The following is a 17,263-nucleotide window of genomic DNA, read 5'->3' as shown; positions in this document are numbered from 1 at the left end:
AGGCTGTGGGAATTGTTTACTGGATATCTAAGATCAGGAGAGTCAAATTTCAGATAACCCTTTTTTCCGATTAATGATTGATCTTTGCATCTCCTGCTTTTTGTACTGGCTCTTGTGAATGCCTCTCCCAAATGTGTATTGTCTTCCTTTAAGGTAGAAGAAGGTAGCTACTTAACTGAGGTTTGTGAATTTCAGTATTAGAGGCTCATGCCTAAATTTTGGTTATGGGTGGCACTTATTGTCACTTCAACAAGGTCACTTGGTCATTATGGCCTATGAGCCCAATAAGATCCCAGAAAATTCATGACTAGACTTCTGCTGACTTTAGTGGGAACTGTGTACCCCTAATCATTAAGATATTTTAAATGAACAGTTTGTCAGTCTGAATCATTTTGAAATTTTAGTATCATTATCATTATCAATCTGTCTCATAATAGAAGTTTGAATGTTGTCTATTTGCTGTTACTAACCAGGTATTTTCAAAAACATTCATAGGCAGGAGTGTCTAAACTGAATGAGGCCAAAGCCCTTGTCGATGAACTAAACAGAAAAGCTGGAGAACAAAGCGTATTGCTCAAAACTAAGCAAGATGAAGCTGATGCTGCCCTCCAGGAAATAACAGTGTCTATGCAGGTAATGTGGAGTCATGAGAGAAGCTAAAATGGGAAAAAAACCCTTTTTGTTTTTTTCTGTAAATGGTTTTCATGCATTTTCCTGTGTGAAGCTTTGTTCTGTCCCAGTGAAATTGGACACATACGTACACACCCACCCATTCACCCTCTCTCAGCATTAGCTAGTGTCGGGGAAAACTGAAGGATCGGGCCCCAAGGTCACGGTGGGCCGGGGTGGCAATTAGATATGGACAGGTGGGATTAGTGGCGTAGAGTCTGGAGTTAGGGACTCGGAGCGGATTGAGAAAGAACAGGTGAATTTATTTGACTTATGCTTCAGGCGTACGCAGAAAGGTTTTCAGTTACAGTTTGGAGCACAAACAAACAATTAACAACACAGGGGTCTGTTGGCCCACGAGGTTCAGTCCGAAGACCTAGTCCCGGGGCTGGTCAACAGCTCATAAATGGGGATCACAAACAACAAAACGAACTGTAACACGGTGATGATGAACCGCGTGACGCCAGTCCACAGCAATGGACAAATCGGGTGGTCGAATGAGAAAGCTGAGGTCAGGAGCCAGAAGATGAAGCAGCGGAGACGTTAGTTTGGAGGGATCAGCAGAGTCGTAGTCAGTGAAGGAAGCCGAGGTCGATGATCCAGAGCCGGGTTAAACAAAGTCCAGAGGGTGATCCAAAATCGTAAGCCGTTAATCAGTTCAAAAGGTAAGTCAGGAGCCAGATGAGTACACAAAGCAAGTATCAACGGAGCCGAAGGAGGAGATCAATAGGCCCTGAAGCCTGACTCAGAGAACAGTCCCTGCAGCAGCAGCCTCTGTCTCTAGTCCACGCGATCTCCCCCTGTGGGAGGGGCTCACAGAACTTTTATATCAATTTGGTAGCCAATCAGCGTGCTCTCCGCAGAGAAATTTCTAGTCCGATTACCTCATGTCAGGTTCTGACTGAGCATGCTCCCAGTCAGGAGCTGACACAATCTGAGCATGCGTCTGTGGGGAAAGTAGATCAACAATGATTGACAGCTCCGCAGGTCACCCAGGGGGCAAGGGCTGGGTGAGCCTTGGAAATTTCCACTCACAGCTTCAAACCGCGCATGTCAGTTTAACCTCTTCTGTACTGGCAGCACATACTCAAAAATTTCCATGACAGCTAGGATAACACATGTGGGCTAGGATTTGTACTGTGAGATAGGGTGGATCTCCGCTTGAGCAGCGAATAGCAAAGGGGAGGGGAGTAGGGAAGGGGGAAGCTAGGTGGACACTGTTGTGCCTGCAGTCTCCCAACTCCTTGCAGCTATGGAGGAGAGGGGCAGGGCCAGGCCTGCTCTCTGGAGCAGAAAGCCCAGCCCAGGGCTGCAAAGCATCTGGGATGCTGGAGGATTCTGATTTAACTTAAACCAGGAAGAGGTCTGGGACAGAAGTTCTATCAACTGGTTAGACCCAAATCAGTTGTCTGATACTACATTCAACCAGGTTTATCTTAAACTACTTTCAGTCATTTTGAAACTGATTTATATGCACTGAGCTTATGTCCTGTTACAGGTTTAAATCAGTTTCTGATCACTTAAACCGGTTTTGTGTAATGTCTGTCCCTAGCCTTAGTGGGCCTTTGTCAGTTTGAACTGGTTTAGGACAAAATGTAGCTTAAATAGAAGATAAAATGAGGCTCATGAATATTAGAGTAGATCGTATTAGGAACCTTTAAAAAATGGCCTTATCTAGTAAGATTTGTGGTATTTAGCTGAATATAGAGAAGGGGTTGGCAAAATGGTGGATCTGGCCAGTGGCCAGATTCCATTTCCCAGCAGCCCCTACCCGCACACTTGGGCTAGTTTCTATGGAGACCCGGGGAGCACTGCAGGCCATCACAGCCCTGCACTGTCACAGCCCCACCTCTCATGGGGTCTTTATGGAGACTGGCTGGAGTGACGTGGGCAGGGGCTGCTGGGAAATGGAGTCTGCAATGGGCCCAGTCTGGCCTTTGGGCTGGACTTTGCCCACACCTGCAATAGAGTATAGAAATCTGTGTTAACCTCAGAATCTTTGCTCTTCAGCCTTGAGCCACAATTCGTTCTGAATACTTCATTTGAAGATGAGCTAAGATAAGCATTCTTTTAAACCTTAATTTGAAATTTAAGTGGGAAATCCTTTTCGCTAACAGGCTGGACACATGTTAGAAGCTTTAGGACTTAGAGCAGGGGTGGGCAAAATGCAGCCTGGGGGCTGGTTGCCCTCTGCCCAAAATAATTGCCTGCCCCTGACTTAGAGGAATCGATTTTAAATTCTCTCAAATGTCAATAAGATTGTTATTTCTTTAGATGAATACACATTTTATAATTTTTAATAATTTTGTCACTTGTGGCGTTTGGTCATTTTTAACTTGCCTGTGTTTCATTATATTTAAATATTAAATTACAGATTATACTGATTGAAAAATACTTGCTGCATTTCAAACTGTTTTGTTGTAACTTCTTCAGCTGTTTATTTTATTCTGAAGTTAGTAGATATTAAACCATGGTAATTTCACAGGTGTTTCATTCTTGTTCTCCATCCTAAAACTTATCATCCTTATTAAGTTATGCTACCATATTTATTTTTATCATTTGTAGGGTATATATATTTTAGGCCTGATATTAAAGGTGCAGTGTACTTCAAAGGGAGTTGTTTACTTAGCACCTGTGACATAGACTACAGTTTCATTATTTATTGTTTGCATTACCTGGAAGATCTACTCATAGCCTATAGTGTTAGGTAGTATACATACTGATAACAAAATGATGGTTCCTGTCCCCAAAAGCTTATGGTCTAGGTATAAGACCAGAGATACCACATGAATACGTACAGGTTGTGAAATATGAAAATCAGTAAGATGGTATTGGTTATCATTAGCCAGTGGTCTTAGCACACAAGCATTATAACTATTGTCATTTTTTGTGGGAATAATAAAAAAGGTGGATTTTAAGGAGGATTTTAAAAGAGGATTATTAGGTAGCTTGCTGATGTTTATGTAGAATTCTTTCCAAATATGTGTGGTGCTGTGGGTGAAAGCTTGAAGGTTCTTATTTGAAAATGTAACAAATAGACCATGGATGTTGACATCAAGGGTTGAACAGGGAGGAGTTATCTTGATAATGAATGATGTAGGATAGAAAAGATGGTCAGAAATGACTGAAAGACAGGTAAATTATGTTTAATGCAAGAGACGAGAGAGACATACACACACACATACACACACGAACACTTCAGAATAAAGACTTAGAATCAGAGAAAGTTAGGGTTGGAAGTGACCTCAAGAGGTCATCTAGTCCAATCCCCTGCTCAAAGCAGGCTTGAACTGTCTCGAGGCTGGTCCAGTCATTGGCCTACTCACGTATAAAGGGCATTCTGCCCACCTGACTCGCCTGCCATACCTTTGATGTAACTTAGAAGTAGTTTTTTCTAGGCAGGAGGCTGCTCATTTAATACCCCGATGCCGAGGGTGTAATACATGGCTCTGTCCCATCCCTACACTGTGTCCCATGCCTCGCAGATGGCATTACTATATGGCTCTGGCCCCACACTGGGCCTCACTATATTCCAAACTAACATTCAGACCCCACTCTGGATCCCTCCTACTCAGGCAGCCTAACCTCTGCCATCATCCGGGGCTGCAAACCCCACTAAGCCCCTTTTCCTCTCAGCAGTGGCTTCACAGGCCCTGGCCTTGCTTCAGCTCAGTTGGGACTCCAGCTGGTTGGCTCTGGCCATCCCTCACAGTGAGCACTCTGGCCCTTTGACCCTCATGGACTTGGCCCCTGCATTGGCCAGTCAAGGTTCCCTGGGTAGGTTCTTGGCAGCTAGCCCTCGCTCTCATATAGGTCCTACTTCTGGGCTCATGGACCACATAGTTACTCTGGATGCCTCCTGGACCCACTGTTCTGCCCTCACTGGGCTCACTCTCTCTCTCTATGCCTTACTGGGCCTCTACTCTGGCCAACCTATGCTCAATCCTTCAGGCCCCCCATGGACCTTACCCTTCACAGCTTCCAGCTCACACAACACCCCCTCACTGGAACTTCTGCACTTACGTTTCTTGGGCCTCACGCCCCACTCCATGAGCTTTGGACTTGTGCTTTTCTGTCAGGGTGTGCTTCCCTAGCCTTGCCACTCTACTGGATCACCCACAAGACAGCAGGGGCAGTGGCTTTCTGGCGCCTCATACTCGCCTTTCACTAGGGAGGCATATATATGTCTGGAGATTGCCCTGCCATAGGCAGCCTCACCACACCATGCAAATCCAGCAGGGTGTAGTTTTAGGTCATTATCCAGGCTCAGGAACCTCCTCTATCCCCATAGTTCTTACTTTTGACCCCCAGGTGTCCTTGGAGCAGCAGATCTCTGGCCAGGAGATGTTCACCCCTCAGCTTCCGAGTTGCAACTGCCAGGTTCTGCTTTCAGGGCCTGTCTTATCTCTGACTGCTTGGCCCTACACCAGTCAGGCAGCCTCCTGGGTGCCATGTGATGCTCCTGACTGGGTCTGTTCCCACCTGCAGGCTGATCTGCAACCTGCTCACGCCCTTAAAATGGTAGGCACAACCTGTGCCCTGCCACACACAACCATTCCCAACTAGATCATCCCAGCCAAATCTTTGACTAGCCAGGTCTTGGAAACCTCCAAGGATGGAGCTTCTACCACCTCTCTGGGTAGTACCTGAACTGACAGCTTTTCTTTTACTAGGTCATGACCCAGGCCCATCAGCCACAGGAGAAGCCTCTATGTATATAGTCTCTCTATACAGAATTCTATGTATATCAGAGATATAAGGAAGATTTAAAAACAGTTAAAAACTCAAACTACAATAGTACCATATGATCAAGTTTAGAAAATGAAATTTGCCTTTCTCCCCTTACAGAATGCAAGTGAGCAAAAAACAGAAATGGAAAAAATAAAGCACAAAATAGCAGAAGAAGCTGCAGAAATTGAAGAAAGGAAAAGACAAATTGATGACGAACTAAAACAGGTTCAGGTGAGAACTGATAAAAAATATAAAGAGATAAGCCTTGTTTAACTTGGACTGCAATGCTACTCTGCAAGATGACTCTAGAAAACTCACTAGAGCATTTCATATTTATTTTCTCTCAAATTTATATGCAAAAATGTGCTCAGGTTATTCTAAGGGCCAGCCTTGCCCTCTCAGTTTGCAATTTGGGATTCAAGCTGATTCATTTTCTTTTTGCTTTCTGTAAAATAATGATTTCTCAGGCAAACCACACACTTTCAGTTGCTACCCCCATGCTGACTCCTTGAAATGGGTCTGGAATAGGTGTTATTAATTGGAGCTTAGTACAAGAATTCTGTGGAAGTGCAAAAGTGTTTGTTTTTTTCCAAAATACATATCAAATGTATTTGACATGTAGGGCATTTTTACATGTGTTGTAGGATGTGGTGCCAAGTGCTTGAATTAGCAAGCTGCACTAATTAAAAAGCATCTGCACATCATATGTATCAGCATCTCTGTGCTGAAAAATGATGTTCAAGTGATTTGAACTAAAGCTCATCAAATGTTTTATATCGAAGTTCTTCGCTACCATTTTATCAGCATGGAGACGCACAGGGTTGCTGAGACATGTAATGTGAAAGGCTGCCATAGTGCATCAATTTCTGTGCTATGACGTGATGGATTTCCAGCACATTGGAACAGGCTCTGTGTACGTGGATAGGAGCCCATAGTTTCCCACCTTGTTCCTCCTCTCCTCCTGACGGTAACAATCTATATACAGCAAAAGCTCTGTTACCCAGCACTCCTGGGGATTGTGGGGTGCCAGACAACAAAATATGCCTGGTTACACGAGAGGCCCAAACAGGTGTCTTTGCCTGTTTGGGCTGCTGCCTCTCCCGCCACATCCGGTGAGCCACTGCCCCTCCCTGGTGTTAGTGTGCCAGGGGACAGGGAGGAGGGCCCCATGCAGGCTGCTTTTCCCTGCCCCATGGGGGCTCGGTGGAACTGGAAGTGCCATGGTGGGCATTTCTGGTTTCGCTTTTGCCGTGTTGACTGGTGTGCTGCTTAATGGAGTATGGGAGATATTTTCTTTGGGTAAATCTCTTCAGTTTGAATCGACACTCTTATGTAGCCATTTTAGAACTAATACAAAGGAGAATACTTCTAGGAGTAAAATTCTAAGAATTAAATTATTTTATTATATGAAATAATATCTGAGATTTAATTGTGCTGGTAAAGTACAACCCTGCATTAGCTGCGGAACAGAACTGCAGGTTCAGTCCCTTTCCATGCACCTGCTTCATAGGAAGGATTTGCAAGCATTATAATCCTTTGATATGATAATTTACTTTGGCATCCTCACTCTATTTGTGGGGCTACAGTTTTGACTAGCGTTTATCATCTGGCTCACTTAGACATGAAGAGATGCCTTTTTGTGGCACATGAGCCTGAAGCAGTGGTACCTTTCTGTAGTGGTGGCCAACATTTTGCCAGAACTTAAGCCCTGCATTCAGTGCATCTGTGGTCCCCACCCCCAGAGGTGTACCTTGTGGAGTTTGCACCCTGAGGGTCTAGAATGGAGGTAGGGAACCATGAACTGCTGCTTGTGTGGAGCCTAGTAGGGGCAAGACACTGCTGTGAGAGGAGGTGTCACTGCCAAGAGCAGGTTAACTTTTCCAGGTCCCACAAGTGCTACAGTTTTATATAGTGAATGAAGATCCAAAGCCCTTAATTTGGCAGCAGCTGCAAGGCCAGAGAAGGGTTAACCTGACTCTTGGCAGTGACACCTGCCACTTCCTCTTGCAGCAGCTTCCTGCCTCTGCTTTACTGCACTGGGTAGTAGGCTCAAGCCCCTTGGCTTCTCTTTCAGTGCCTCTCTTTACTGAGCTCCCAAGTCTCACATATCACACAGCTGCCTGTACCATTTGTGGCTTACATGGTGTATGAATTTATATAGTACCATAATTTCTTGTATACCATGCACACCTTTTCCAACTATTAGCTGCTGCTAATTGGGATGCACATGTTAAGCAAGGACATATGGTAATGACAGCTTCTTCAGCAGTGCTTCTACTGGAGCAAAGAAAGGTCTACTCCACCAGAAGCTTGAGGGGGTCCCTTAGCATGTTCCTTTCCTCCCCTGTTCTCACATTTCACTTTATTAAATGCATACTCTTAAGTTGCTGCTGGGTCAGACTCTGCTGCTGAAAACATTGCTGCTTATGGAAAAATTGTCCAATGCTAGCTAGCAACTGAGGGGTTAATGGAGTAGCCACAAGCATTTACCTCCTACTGCAGCTGCCTGTGTTTATTCTGCTGGCAGGAAAAATGTTTTCTTTACTCTGCCTTCTGAAAATAGGACCTGTGTTTTATCCAGGGGGACATGGTGTATGAGTAAATATGGCACTTATTTGTTATGCATTCTTTATCTAATTATCTATATTATTTATAAAACTGAGGAGCATAAAAAGAAAAGAATAGCAACATTATAACATAGAATCATTGAATCATAGAAAATTAGGGCTGGAAGGGACCTCACTCTCTAGTCCAACCCCCTGCTCAAATCAGGACCATCCCCAACTAGATCATCCCACCCAAGGCTTTGTCTAGCCAGGTCTTAAAAATCTCCAAGGATGGAGATTCCACAACTTCTCTGGGTAAGCTGTTCCAGTGCTTATCTACCCTCCTAGTGAGAGAGTTTTTCCTAATATCTAACCTAAACTTCCCTTACTGCAACTTGAGCCCAGTGCTCCTTGTTCTGTTTTGTGCCACCACTGAGAAAAGTCTAGCTCCATCCTCTTTGGAACCCTGCTTCAGGTAGTTGAAGGCTGCTATTAAATCCCCCCCCAGTCTTCTTTTCTCCAGGCTAAATGAGCCCCGTTTCCTCAGTCTCTCCTCAAAAATCATGTGTCCCAGTCCCCCCAACTATTTTTGTTGTGCTCAGCTGATCTCTCTCCAATTTGTCTACAGCAGGGGTAGGGAACCCCTGGCATGCGTGCCGGCGGAGCATGGCACATGAAAGCATTTTGCTTGACTCGCATCTTGGGGAAGGGGACAGTGCTGTGCTACCACAACAAGGATCGGGTCCCTATAGCTCCCCTGCCATCTGCCCCTGGCATGCCAATATCTTACAAGTTGAAGTTGTGGGTGTTTTTTGAGCTCTGCCCAAAAATGTTGCTGACCCCTGGTCTACACCTTTTCTGTAGTGGAGGGCCCAAAACTGAACACATTACTCCAGATGTAGCCTCACCAGTGCTGAATAGACGGGAATAATCACTTCCCTTGACCTGCTTGCAGTCCTTCTGCTAATCCAGGCCAGTATGCCTTTAGCCTTCTCAACAAGGGCACACTGTTGGCTCTTACTCCATATGTCCATTGTAATCCCTAGGTCATTTTCTGTAGAGTTGCTGCTTAACAAGTCAGCCCCCAGCCTGTACTGGGACACAGGATTTTTTTTTCCTAAGTGCAGGACTTTGCACATGTCTTTATTGAACTTTGTGAGTTTTCTTTTGGTCTAATCCTTCAATTTGTCTAGGTCTTTTTGAATTCTAGCCCTATCCTCCAGTGTATCTACTGTTCCCCCCAGCTTGCTGATTGTGTACTCCATCCCATCTTCCAGGTCATTATACATGTTGTATAACATCCATATCAATTCTTTTGGTTGGTAAATGCTTTCTGGTTAGCTTTTATAAAATTCCTTTTGCACAAGTGAATACAAGTTAAAGATCATTAGCTATAATGAAGTAGATAAAAAGGTGAAACACAAGGGAAAATTCTTTAAAAACAGAGGACAAAAATGTTCCATTTTCTGCAGCGGATATAACAATTATGTTTTTGGGTGGGTTTTTTTTGATAGCCGCTGGTAAACGAAGCTAAATTAGCAGTTGGAAATATAAAGCCTGAGTCTTTGTCAGAAATCCGGTCACTACGAGTACCCCCAGATATTATCAGAGACATACTAGAGGGTGTTTTACGACTAATGGGGATTTTTGACACATCATGGGTAAGCATGAAGAGGTAAGTTAAAATTTTTATTTAGTATGTTAATACAGTAATCTATAATGACAGATATTTCCTATTGCATTTTTGCAAAAGGTTCACATCATGGAAATGGGCAAACCAGAACAGACCCTCGTGTAACTTGCACCAGTTTTGTAAACCAATGAGAATTACACACTGCTCAAGAAAGGACAAGTGTGTCATTATCCAGAGGTAGCCATTTGCTTTTAGCAAATGATTACCCTGGGATAAATGGAAATACTTTACACCTACACTGATACAACTTACACTGGTGGAGTTTTACCTCTGAAACTTTATGGAATAATTCTATGGCAGATTGAGTTAAACCAGATTGGGCAAAGCTACTCTAGTTTAGAAGCTTGTCATGTATTTGCTACATTTTTACATTGGTGTAATACTGTAACACTAGTGTACATGCATCTTCTGTCCATTTCCACAATTTCTAATGCTGTTGAATGAAAACAGTTCCATTCTTAATAAAAAAAGGTAAGATATTTCTAGTTATGGATAGAACTGGTAAGTATCCAGCAAAGTACTCTTTAAATTATCCTAGTTTCATAGGGGGTCTTTTAACTTTGTTACCAATGCTTCTTTATTCAGTTTAATACTATTACTATTTATAGTTTCCTTGCCAAAAGAGGAGTGAGAGAAGATATTGCAACCTTTGATGCCCGTTACATTCCAAAGGAAATAAGAGAGAGTGTAGAAGAGCTCCTATCCAAAAACAAAGCATCTTTTGATCCAAAGGTAACACGCTTATTGTATTATATTAAAAAAAAAAGTCTAGATTCTTCAGTGTACCAGATTTGTAAGTAGCATACTTTGTGCTTTATAAATAGCTCCAAGTTGTTGTATTGGTGATGGGAAATAGTAGAAGATTTTCCTTTTACAGGGGAACTCCTTGCCAACAGAAAGAGAGAGAAAATTTGCCAGTGGTGGCTTTGTTGTTTTTTTTCCTCGGGTCATTAGTATAAGGGATTTTGTTTCAAAGTGGGGCAGGGATGGGTGAGAAATGATGTTATGGGGTAGTGAAGAATTCAGAGACCTTATGTTAGGGCAGTCTCAAGGTTGCAAAGCCACACAGCTCTGGCCTATGGAACTATAACAAACTGCTTCTGCTGGTCCCCCTGAAGTCAAACTCTTCCCTCTAGTTTTAATTAACAAAAGGGACTGATGTTAAATCATTGAACAATGATCAAGCCAGCATTAATTTTATAAAGGAATTCTGTAACCCTAGTTCCTTCTTTTCTAAAAGGAAGAAGTCCCTGCTTTTGTAAAGAAAAGAAGTGTGGTGCTGTTTACTCTGCACTCACATAGAACTCCTTGACTTCAGTGGGGCTCCACACCCACTCTGTTCTTAGCGCAGAATAAGAGCCTAAGATATAATCTCTTCTTATAACAATTTTAGATCTTTTATTTGAAAGACAAGTTTCTGAGTCAGATGGCCAATATTGGTAGTCTCCAATATAGTATATCGTACCTGCGTTTGTGTGTAACATTTAATAAGGACCTTTTAAAAATACTGTCTATTATATTTTCAGAATGCTAAACGAGCCAGTGCTGCAGCTGCTCCATTAGCAGCCTGGGTTAAGGCCAATGTCCAGTATTCCTATGTCTTGGAACGAATTCAACCTCTGGAAAAAGAACAGGCAGGATTGCAGGCGTGAGTAAGATGCGCTTTACCTTGCAGTTTTTCAGAATTCCAAAAATATCCATAGTGTTACTATTTTTGTAAAGTGGTAATATACAGTGATAGTACATGATTGACAAACTTGGTTAAAGGCCTGTTCTCATTTAGTGGCAAAGCGAACACTATTGTTGTATAAACTAGAAGTGCAGAAACAAAATGCAGAAAATTAATTTTAAAAAGCTGAATACAGGCTGAATTCATGGCTGACAGTCTAAGGACAAAAAGAAGAAAATTTTCAATATATTAAGAACATAAGATATCTTAGAAATCATATGGATGAAATAAAAGAGATATTAAAATGGTTTAAAAGGAGGCAAAAAAATACATACATGCTGAATAAATATTTCTGCCTGTGTAAAGAACTGGGATCAGGTACTTTGCAGTACTTCTGAGTTAGGCAAAATAATCGAAAGACAATACAGAATTCAGTTGATGCGGACTAAAGGTTAGATATTTAATTAATTTAAGTTAGCATGGTTTTATGGAAAGTAGACCTTGTTCCAGCTGGTCCTTTGACAGCTTCCAGACTGTCCCTCTGCTGCCTCCTATTTGATTCCAAGATGAGAGGCTTTCCCCGCATGTTAAATGGCAGAAAAAAATTCAACTTGAATCAACTTGACATTGTTAACTTATATGTCCTGAGAATTGAGGAAACCTTGTATCTTTGGGCATTGAGGTCCCAAATACTGCCTCCTAGTACCAAGCTGTTGTTCTTTTCTGTTTTCTTCTTTTTATTAGGCATGGATCTGCATATACTGTTCTAATCAAACAATTGATTATCTTTTAGGAACCTAAAGAAAACTGAAGACAGAAAACAAAAACTGGAAGATCTGCTTAGCTCTGTTGGTCAGAAAGTATCAGAACTGAAAGATAAGTATGTTGGTTTGCCTCCATGTATCTTTAGAATATTTTTATAATAATTTTATTTATTGATTTTTTTATTTGGATACTTTCCTAGAAGGGGCTTAAAATATATAGTTGGGCTGCTTAATCTAGTATTCTTGAAATGCATGGAGATATTTCCCTAAGACTCAGGAAAAGTTCATATAGAAGCTGTTTGTCATCCTTTGTATAAAAAACAGATAGTTATCTTTATTTCAGTTTTAATGTTTGATCCACTTTTCTGAGAGCTAATTAATATACCTCTTTCTATTTTGTAGCATCACATCAAGTACTTATATATCATAGTGGCATAAAAATGTTAGTAATTGTTTTACAGATTCCAAAGTAGAACAACAGAAGCAGCCACACTTGAAGCAGAACTAGCTAAAGCACAAAAAACACTAAAAGCTGCAGAAGTACTAATTAATCAGCTTGACAGGGAGCACAAGAGATGGAACATACAGGTTTGTTGAAACTTTAAAAAAATACATATGCCATTAATTCGTACTTTATGCAATGAAACCTATCTAAGATAGAGCCTATAAAAGCTGGAAACCTGCTCAAACTGGAAAATGTTTATAGTCCCAACCTGCCTCATGGGGAATCATGTATAGTTAGTTGGTATAAGCTGGAAAAAAAAGAGGTGTAACTGAATACTTAAGCATCAGCATCTGTGCTCTGGCTGTAGCACGTTGGCTGGCAGCATAGCTGCTGCTATTTTTGTATATCCCTGAGGATTGCCACCTGGGTCTGGTGTCCTGGTCACCCCCGTGTTACACCACTGGGGGAAATTTTCTAATGCAGAAATGGAAATAGCAGACCCCTATAAAATGGAAACCTGTCTCAGACCTAACTTGTTTCTAATCCTCTACAATCCTGTCATAGACAGGTTTTATGGTATCCTTTTCCTAAATGCAACTGTTTAGTTTGCTGTATTTTGCCGTGTGTATGGAGTACAGGTTAAAGGGCACTCCACTGCAGCTCCTAAATGCCACTTAATTTTCCATTTCACAATTTTAACTTTCTTTAAAAATTATTTTGCAGCTTTCTTCTGTTTTTTATTAGGATGTTTTATTTTAAGTGATAGATGTGGTATGTGCATAATGTTAATTGCTTCATGGGATAAATTATAATTTCCTTGATGTGGAACTGGTAATACTGTTAAATCACAGCAGTAATGTGACAGTTGCTATGGCCAAGCTTTAACAAGTTTGGGTGCTTGTCCTGAAACTTCGAGGGTAACAGACCTTTGTGAACACTGAGGACCCATCTTCTCAGAAGGGGTGCCCATGAAGTTTTTTTACATTGGGAAATCAAAAAGTCACCACAAATTGCATTGCTCTATGAAGTTTAAACTTATAAGTGTTTAATTCAGCCTGTAGTGATGACTGGGTACACTTTAGAAAACAGTATTTTCTTTCTGTGTTTCTGCAAATTCTCATTGAAAGGATTTCATCCCTATAGAATCTATCTGTAATCGTTTGTGGGACATGAAACTATAAAATCTATCACTGGTTCGACTCTTGGTGTTGTTTATTCTGTAGCTGGGGCCAGTTTCATTCTTGGGCAAAAAAAAATTCTATTCAGCTCCCTTAGAAATCAGTAGAAAGACACTGATGACTTTAATGAAAATTGGATGTGTCTGAAACCCAAGATTCAACCTGCCTGGGTTGAAAGAATGAAACTTCTCTTTGTCAGCTTGTTTTTTTTTTTTTTAACGTAGCGGCTCTTTGAAACTCTTGATATCTTAAGACTATTACAATATTTTAAAGCAGAGATTGTGTAGTGATTAGAATAGATTCTGTATTCAGAGGTACAAGATAAGTGTGTTTCATCAGATGGCTCAAATATTTATGACTATAATATGCATGCAACATTTGCTGGACTCTGTATTGTAGGTAGAGAAGGTAGCACTGTTCATTGATATGGTTGTCTGACACTCCGGACTATAGCACCTTGTTTTCAATTTCTTATACCTGTCAGACTTTAACCATTCATTACATATATTGTAGCAGATACATTTTCTGAAGACTTTGTCCACACTGAGCTTGCTGCAACCCAGAACTAGAAGGACTCCCTGTTGTTACAGGTCTGGGCTGTTGTGGGCCATACTAGCTCTAGTTCTGAGCACGTGACATGAGAGGCAGAGTGTCTCTCTCTTGTGTTGTTAATACCCCAGTGGTTGGACAATCAATGTGGTGGACGAAACTGCTTGATTTGAATACTTGTGGGACAAAAGCTGCATCTTTACATTGGGGTGGGAGAAAAAGATTTAAAGAAGCTGGAGAAGCTGGAGCTTGAGGCTGTACTTGTGGGGAGAGGAAAACTGACATTGGGATATGAACTGAGGATGAGACTGGGATTGTTATCTAGCTATTGGAAAAAGCAAGTGAACATGTATTTAAGGATTGTGTCTCAGGGTGCTGAGTTAAGGCTGCTTTTCATAGCTTTTGAGTGTTTTCTTTTGGACCCTTAAGATTCTTTTAATATAGCTTATTTTTTGTAATACGGACATATGCTACAAACTTTTTTTAGGTTGCAGAGATAACTGATGAACTAAGTACTCTACCTAAAAGAGCTCAGTTGGCTGCTGCTTTTATTACCTATCTTTCGGCTGCTCCAGAGGATCAGCGAAAAGCCAGCTTGGATGAATGGACAAAGTCAGCTGGTCTTGAAAGTAAATATTTTATTTTCATTAAAAACAAAGCTGTGCCAAAAAGTGAGAGAGACTAGTAATTGTGCTATGCCTTTTTGTTTATACATTTTGGAAAATAATAGCACACATAAATGATCAATAGAATTATTGTTATTATGGGGAGGTACAACTTGGTCAGTGGCCTTACTGAATATAGTATTTCCAGAGAGGAAAGTGACAGAATTAATTCTTGTCTGGGGATATGTCTTCCAAAATGCTTATATTGCGTGAATATGGAAACCTTATAACTTTTCATGTAAGGTGTGTGGAGAAAGCAAAGTTGTAAATGGTGAATCATCTCACCTGGAATACTGTTACCTTGCCCATGCCCAAGGACAAACAATGTTTTAAGTTAAACTGTTTTTGTCCTAGCATTCTCATAAGTTTCCTTTAATACCAGATAATAAATAGCAAGAACTGCAAACTATATAATAGGTCTAAAAGAAAGTGACAGAACTGTATTGTATCGGGCAGGAGCTTTTATAAGTTCAAAGCAGGGACTTGCAAAATAAACAAATGTCATCAAAGGTATGTTGTATATATTTAATAATTGAAACTTTACTTTGACAGAATTTGATTTAAGGCGGTTCCTATGTACAGAGAGTGAAGAACTAATTTGGAAGAGTGAGGGTTTGCCCTCAGATGATCTTTCCATAGAAAACGCTCTTGTGATTTTGCAGGTAAATAGTTCTTATATTTGTTGTTTCTTTTCTGAGGTACATTTCCTTTGTAGAATTCTATTCAAGGCACAACCATTATAGAGATAAATATTTGTGATCTGTTTATATGTACAACTTTCAGTTGTCTAAAACAAAAAAAACAAAACAGTCACAGAATAGATGCATTTTACTTCTTGGGTTTTTTTCATTTTTTATCTGGAAATTCAAAAAGAAAGGTCCTCTGTCAATCAGTTAAGGCCCAACATGTGAGTTACCCCTTGCAGTGATGATAAACTTGTGACAATCTGATAATGCATTTTTTTTTTTTCAGAGTCAGATTTGTCCATTTTTGATAGATCCTTCTTCCAGAGCTACAGAATGGTTGAAGACTCATTTGAAAGCATTGCGTTTGGAAGTTATTAATCAGCAGGTCAAGTATACTTTTATTTTTAACTCTTGGAGTTTTTCTGCCCCCAGACAGGCAGAATTTGAATTGAAAGCATGCTGGCATTCACAAATGACAGAGCCAGATTTCTACGATCAGAAAAGTTTTCACAAAGTTCTGGTAGGAAATAGCTAAAACTACTGAGAAGCCCTTTGACTATATATTTAGCACCCAAATTGTGAAAAAAATTAGCAGAACCAATTCACATTTTAATTTTCTTTTAAGATTAAAATTTTTTTTTTCATATTTGGTCTTATGTTTGATTTTAAAAAAATCCATTGTATTTATAAATGTATAGAGATGATTTGTAGACTGAAGTAGCAGGGAAATCAGATTATTTAAAATTAAAGAGCCATATATTTTGGTCCTTTTAAACTTTTGTACTATTTCCACCCAGCAGGATTTCATGCCTTATTTATTTATTTATTTATTTATAATAAAGATAAAGTATATTTGAGCCCACAGCAACAAATTTTTATGGAAGTGGTCTCCAGACTTTCTTTATGAATTTGTGTGTTGCTTACTTGAGTTTTCCAGCATCCTATCATTTGCCGATTAACGTTTGAAAGCTAGTTTAGAATTAAAGAGATTATTGGTTATTGCTATGAAGAACTACACCCTCAAGAAAATCTACTGAAGAACTTCTTGGTGGGAGAGAAAACTGATTCAGAAACCTGCTGAAGCCTTGTTACACGGGGAGAAAGACAGACTCTATTTGATAGCAGTTTCCACATCTTATCTTTACAGTTTGTCTGTAGCCCAAATTTGTAAAGGTGATCTGTGGAATTCAAAACAGATTTTCACAGGTACTATACTTATAATTCTGAGAAATTCAAACCTAAATGCTTGTCTTCTACCACAACTGTAGACGATTATCGGTCTTCGTTATTCTACTGTTCTGGGTTGCACAGAAAAAAGTTCACAAACAAGAAAGGTCTGTTTCTTATGTATTCCCAAATACCTCTGCAGCATTGTCTCTCTGTCTCTTTGTTCTCCCCTAGTAATGTTTCCTGGTGGTAGAGAGGTATTAAAACATGGTAGAAGAGACTTTTTATATTCTTTGTTCCAATTCGCTGGGTCTCAGGTATATCAGTTTCATTGATTTAGATTGTTCAGTGACTTGCTTTCAGGGGACACTACTCTTACTCTTTGAATATATAGTGATAGCTTAGTTAAATACAGCAGTTACGATTAACTCACAGACTTCACCGAAAGAATTGTGTACAGTATTGCACATGTAATGAAAAAGCTCAGGTAGTCTGTTAATA

General features: G+C 40.5%; 1 protein-coding gene across 3 annotated transcripts in view; it reads left to right on the top strand.

Annotated features, from left to right (window-relative positions):
- DYNC2H1 (dynein cytoplasmic 2 heavy chain 1) overlaps positions 1-17,263 on the top strand; it is a 464,482-nt gene that overhangs the window by 119,946 nt on the left and 327,273 nt on the right. For all 3 annotated transcript variants that reach the window (XM_090030141.1, XM_090030133.1, XM_090030125.1), the window contains exons 55-64: positions 496-633; positions 5,518-5,631; positions 9,461-9,621; positions 10,248-10,371; positions 11,166-11,287; positions 12,102-12,188; positions 12,534-12,660; positions 14,732-14,873; positions 15,462-15,571; positions 15,882-15,980. In XM_090030141.1, the coding sequence (XP_089886267.1) occupies positions 496-633; positions 5,518-5,631; positions 9,461-9,621; positions 10,248-10,371; positions 11,166-11,287; positions 12,102-12,188; positions 12,534-12,660; positions 14,732-14,873; positions 15,462-15,571; positions 15,882-15,980 (1,224 nt within the window). The remainder of the gene's footprint in view (positions 1-495; positions 634-5,517; positions 5,632-9,460; positions 9,622-10,247; positions 10,372-11,165; positions 11,288-12,101; positions 12,189-12,533; positions 12,661-14,731; positions 14,874-15,461; positions 15,572-15,881; positions 15,981-17,263) is intronic.

This window comes from Crocodylus siamensis, chromosome 1 (genome assembly GCF_052110815.1).
Source record: "Crocodylus siamensis isolate JL-2025a chromosome 1, ASM5211081v1, whole genome shotgun sequence".
Classification (NCBI taxonomy): domain Eukaryota; kingdom Metazoa; phylum Chordata; order Crocodylia; family Crocodylidae; genus Crocodylus; species Crocodylus siamensis.
Note: the sequence above shows the minus strand (reverse complement) of the source record. Positions and strands in the feature narration are given on the sequence as shown.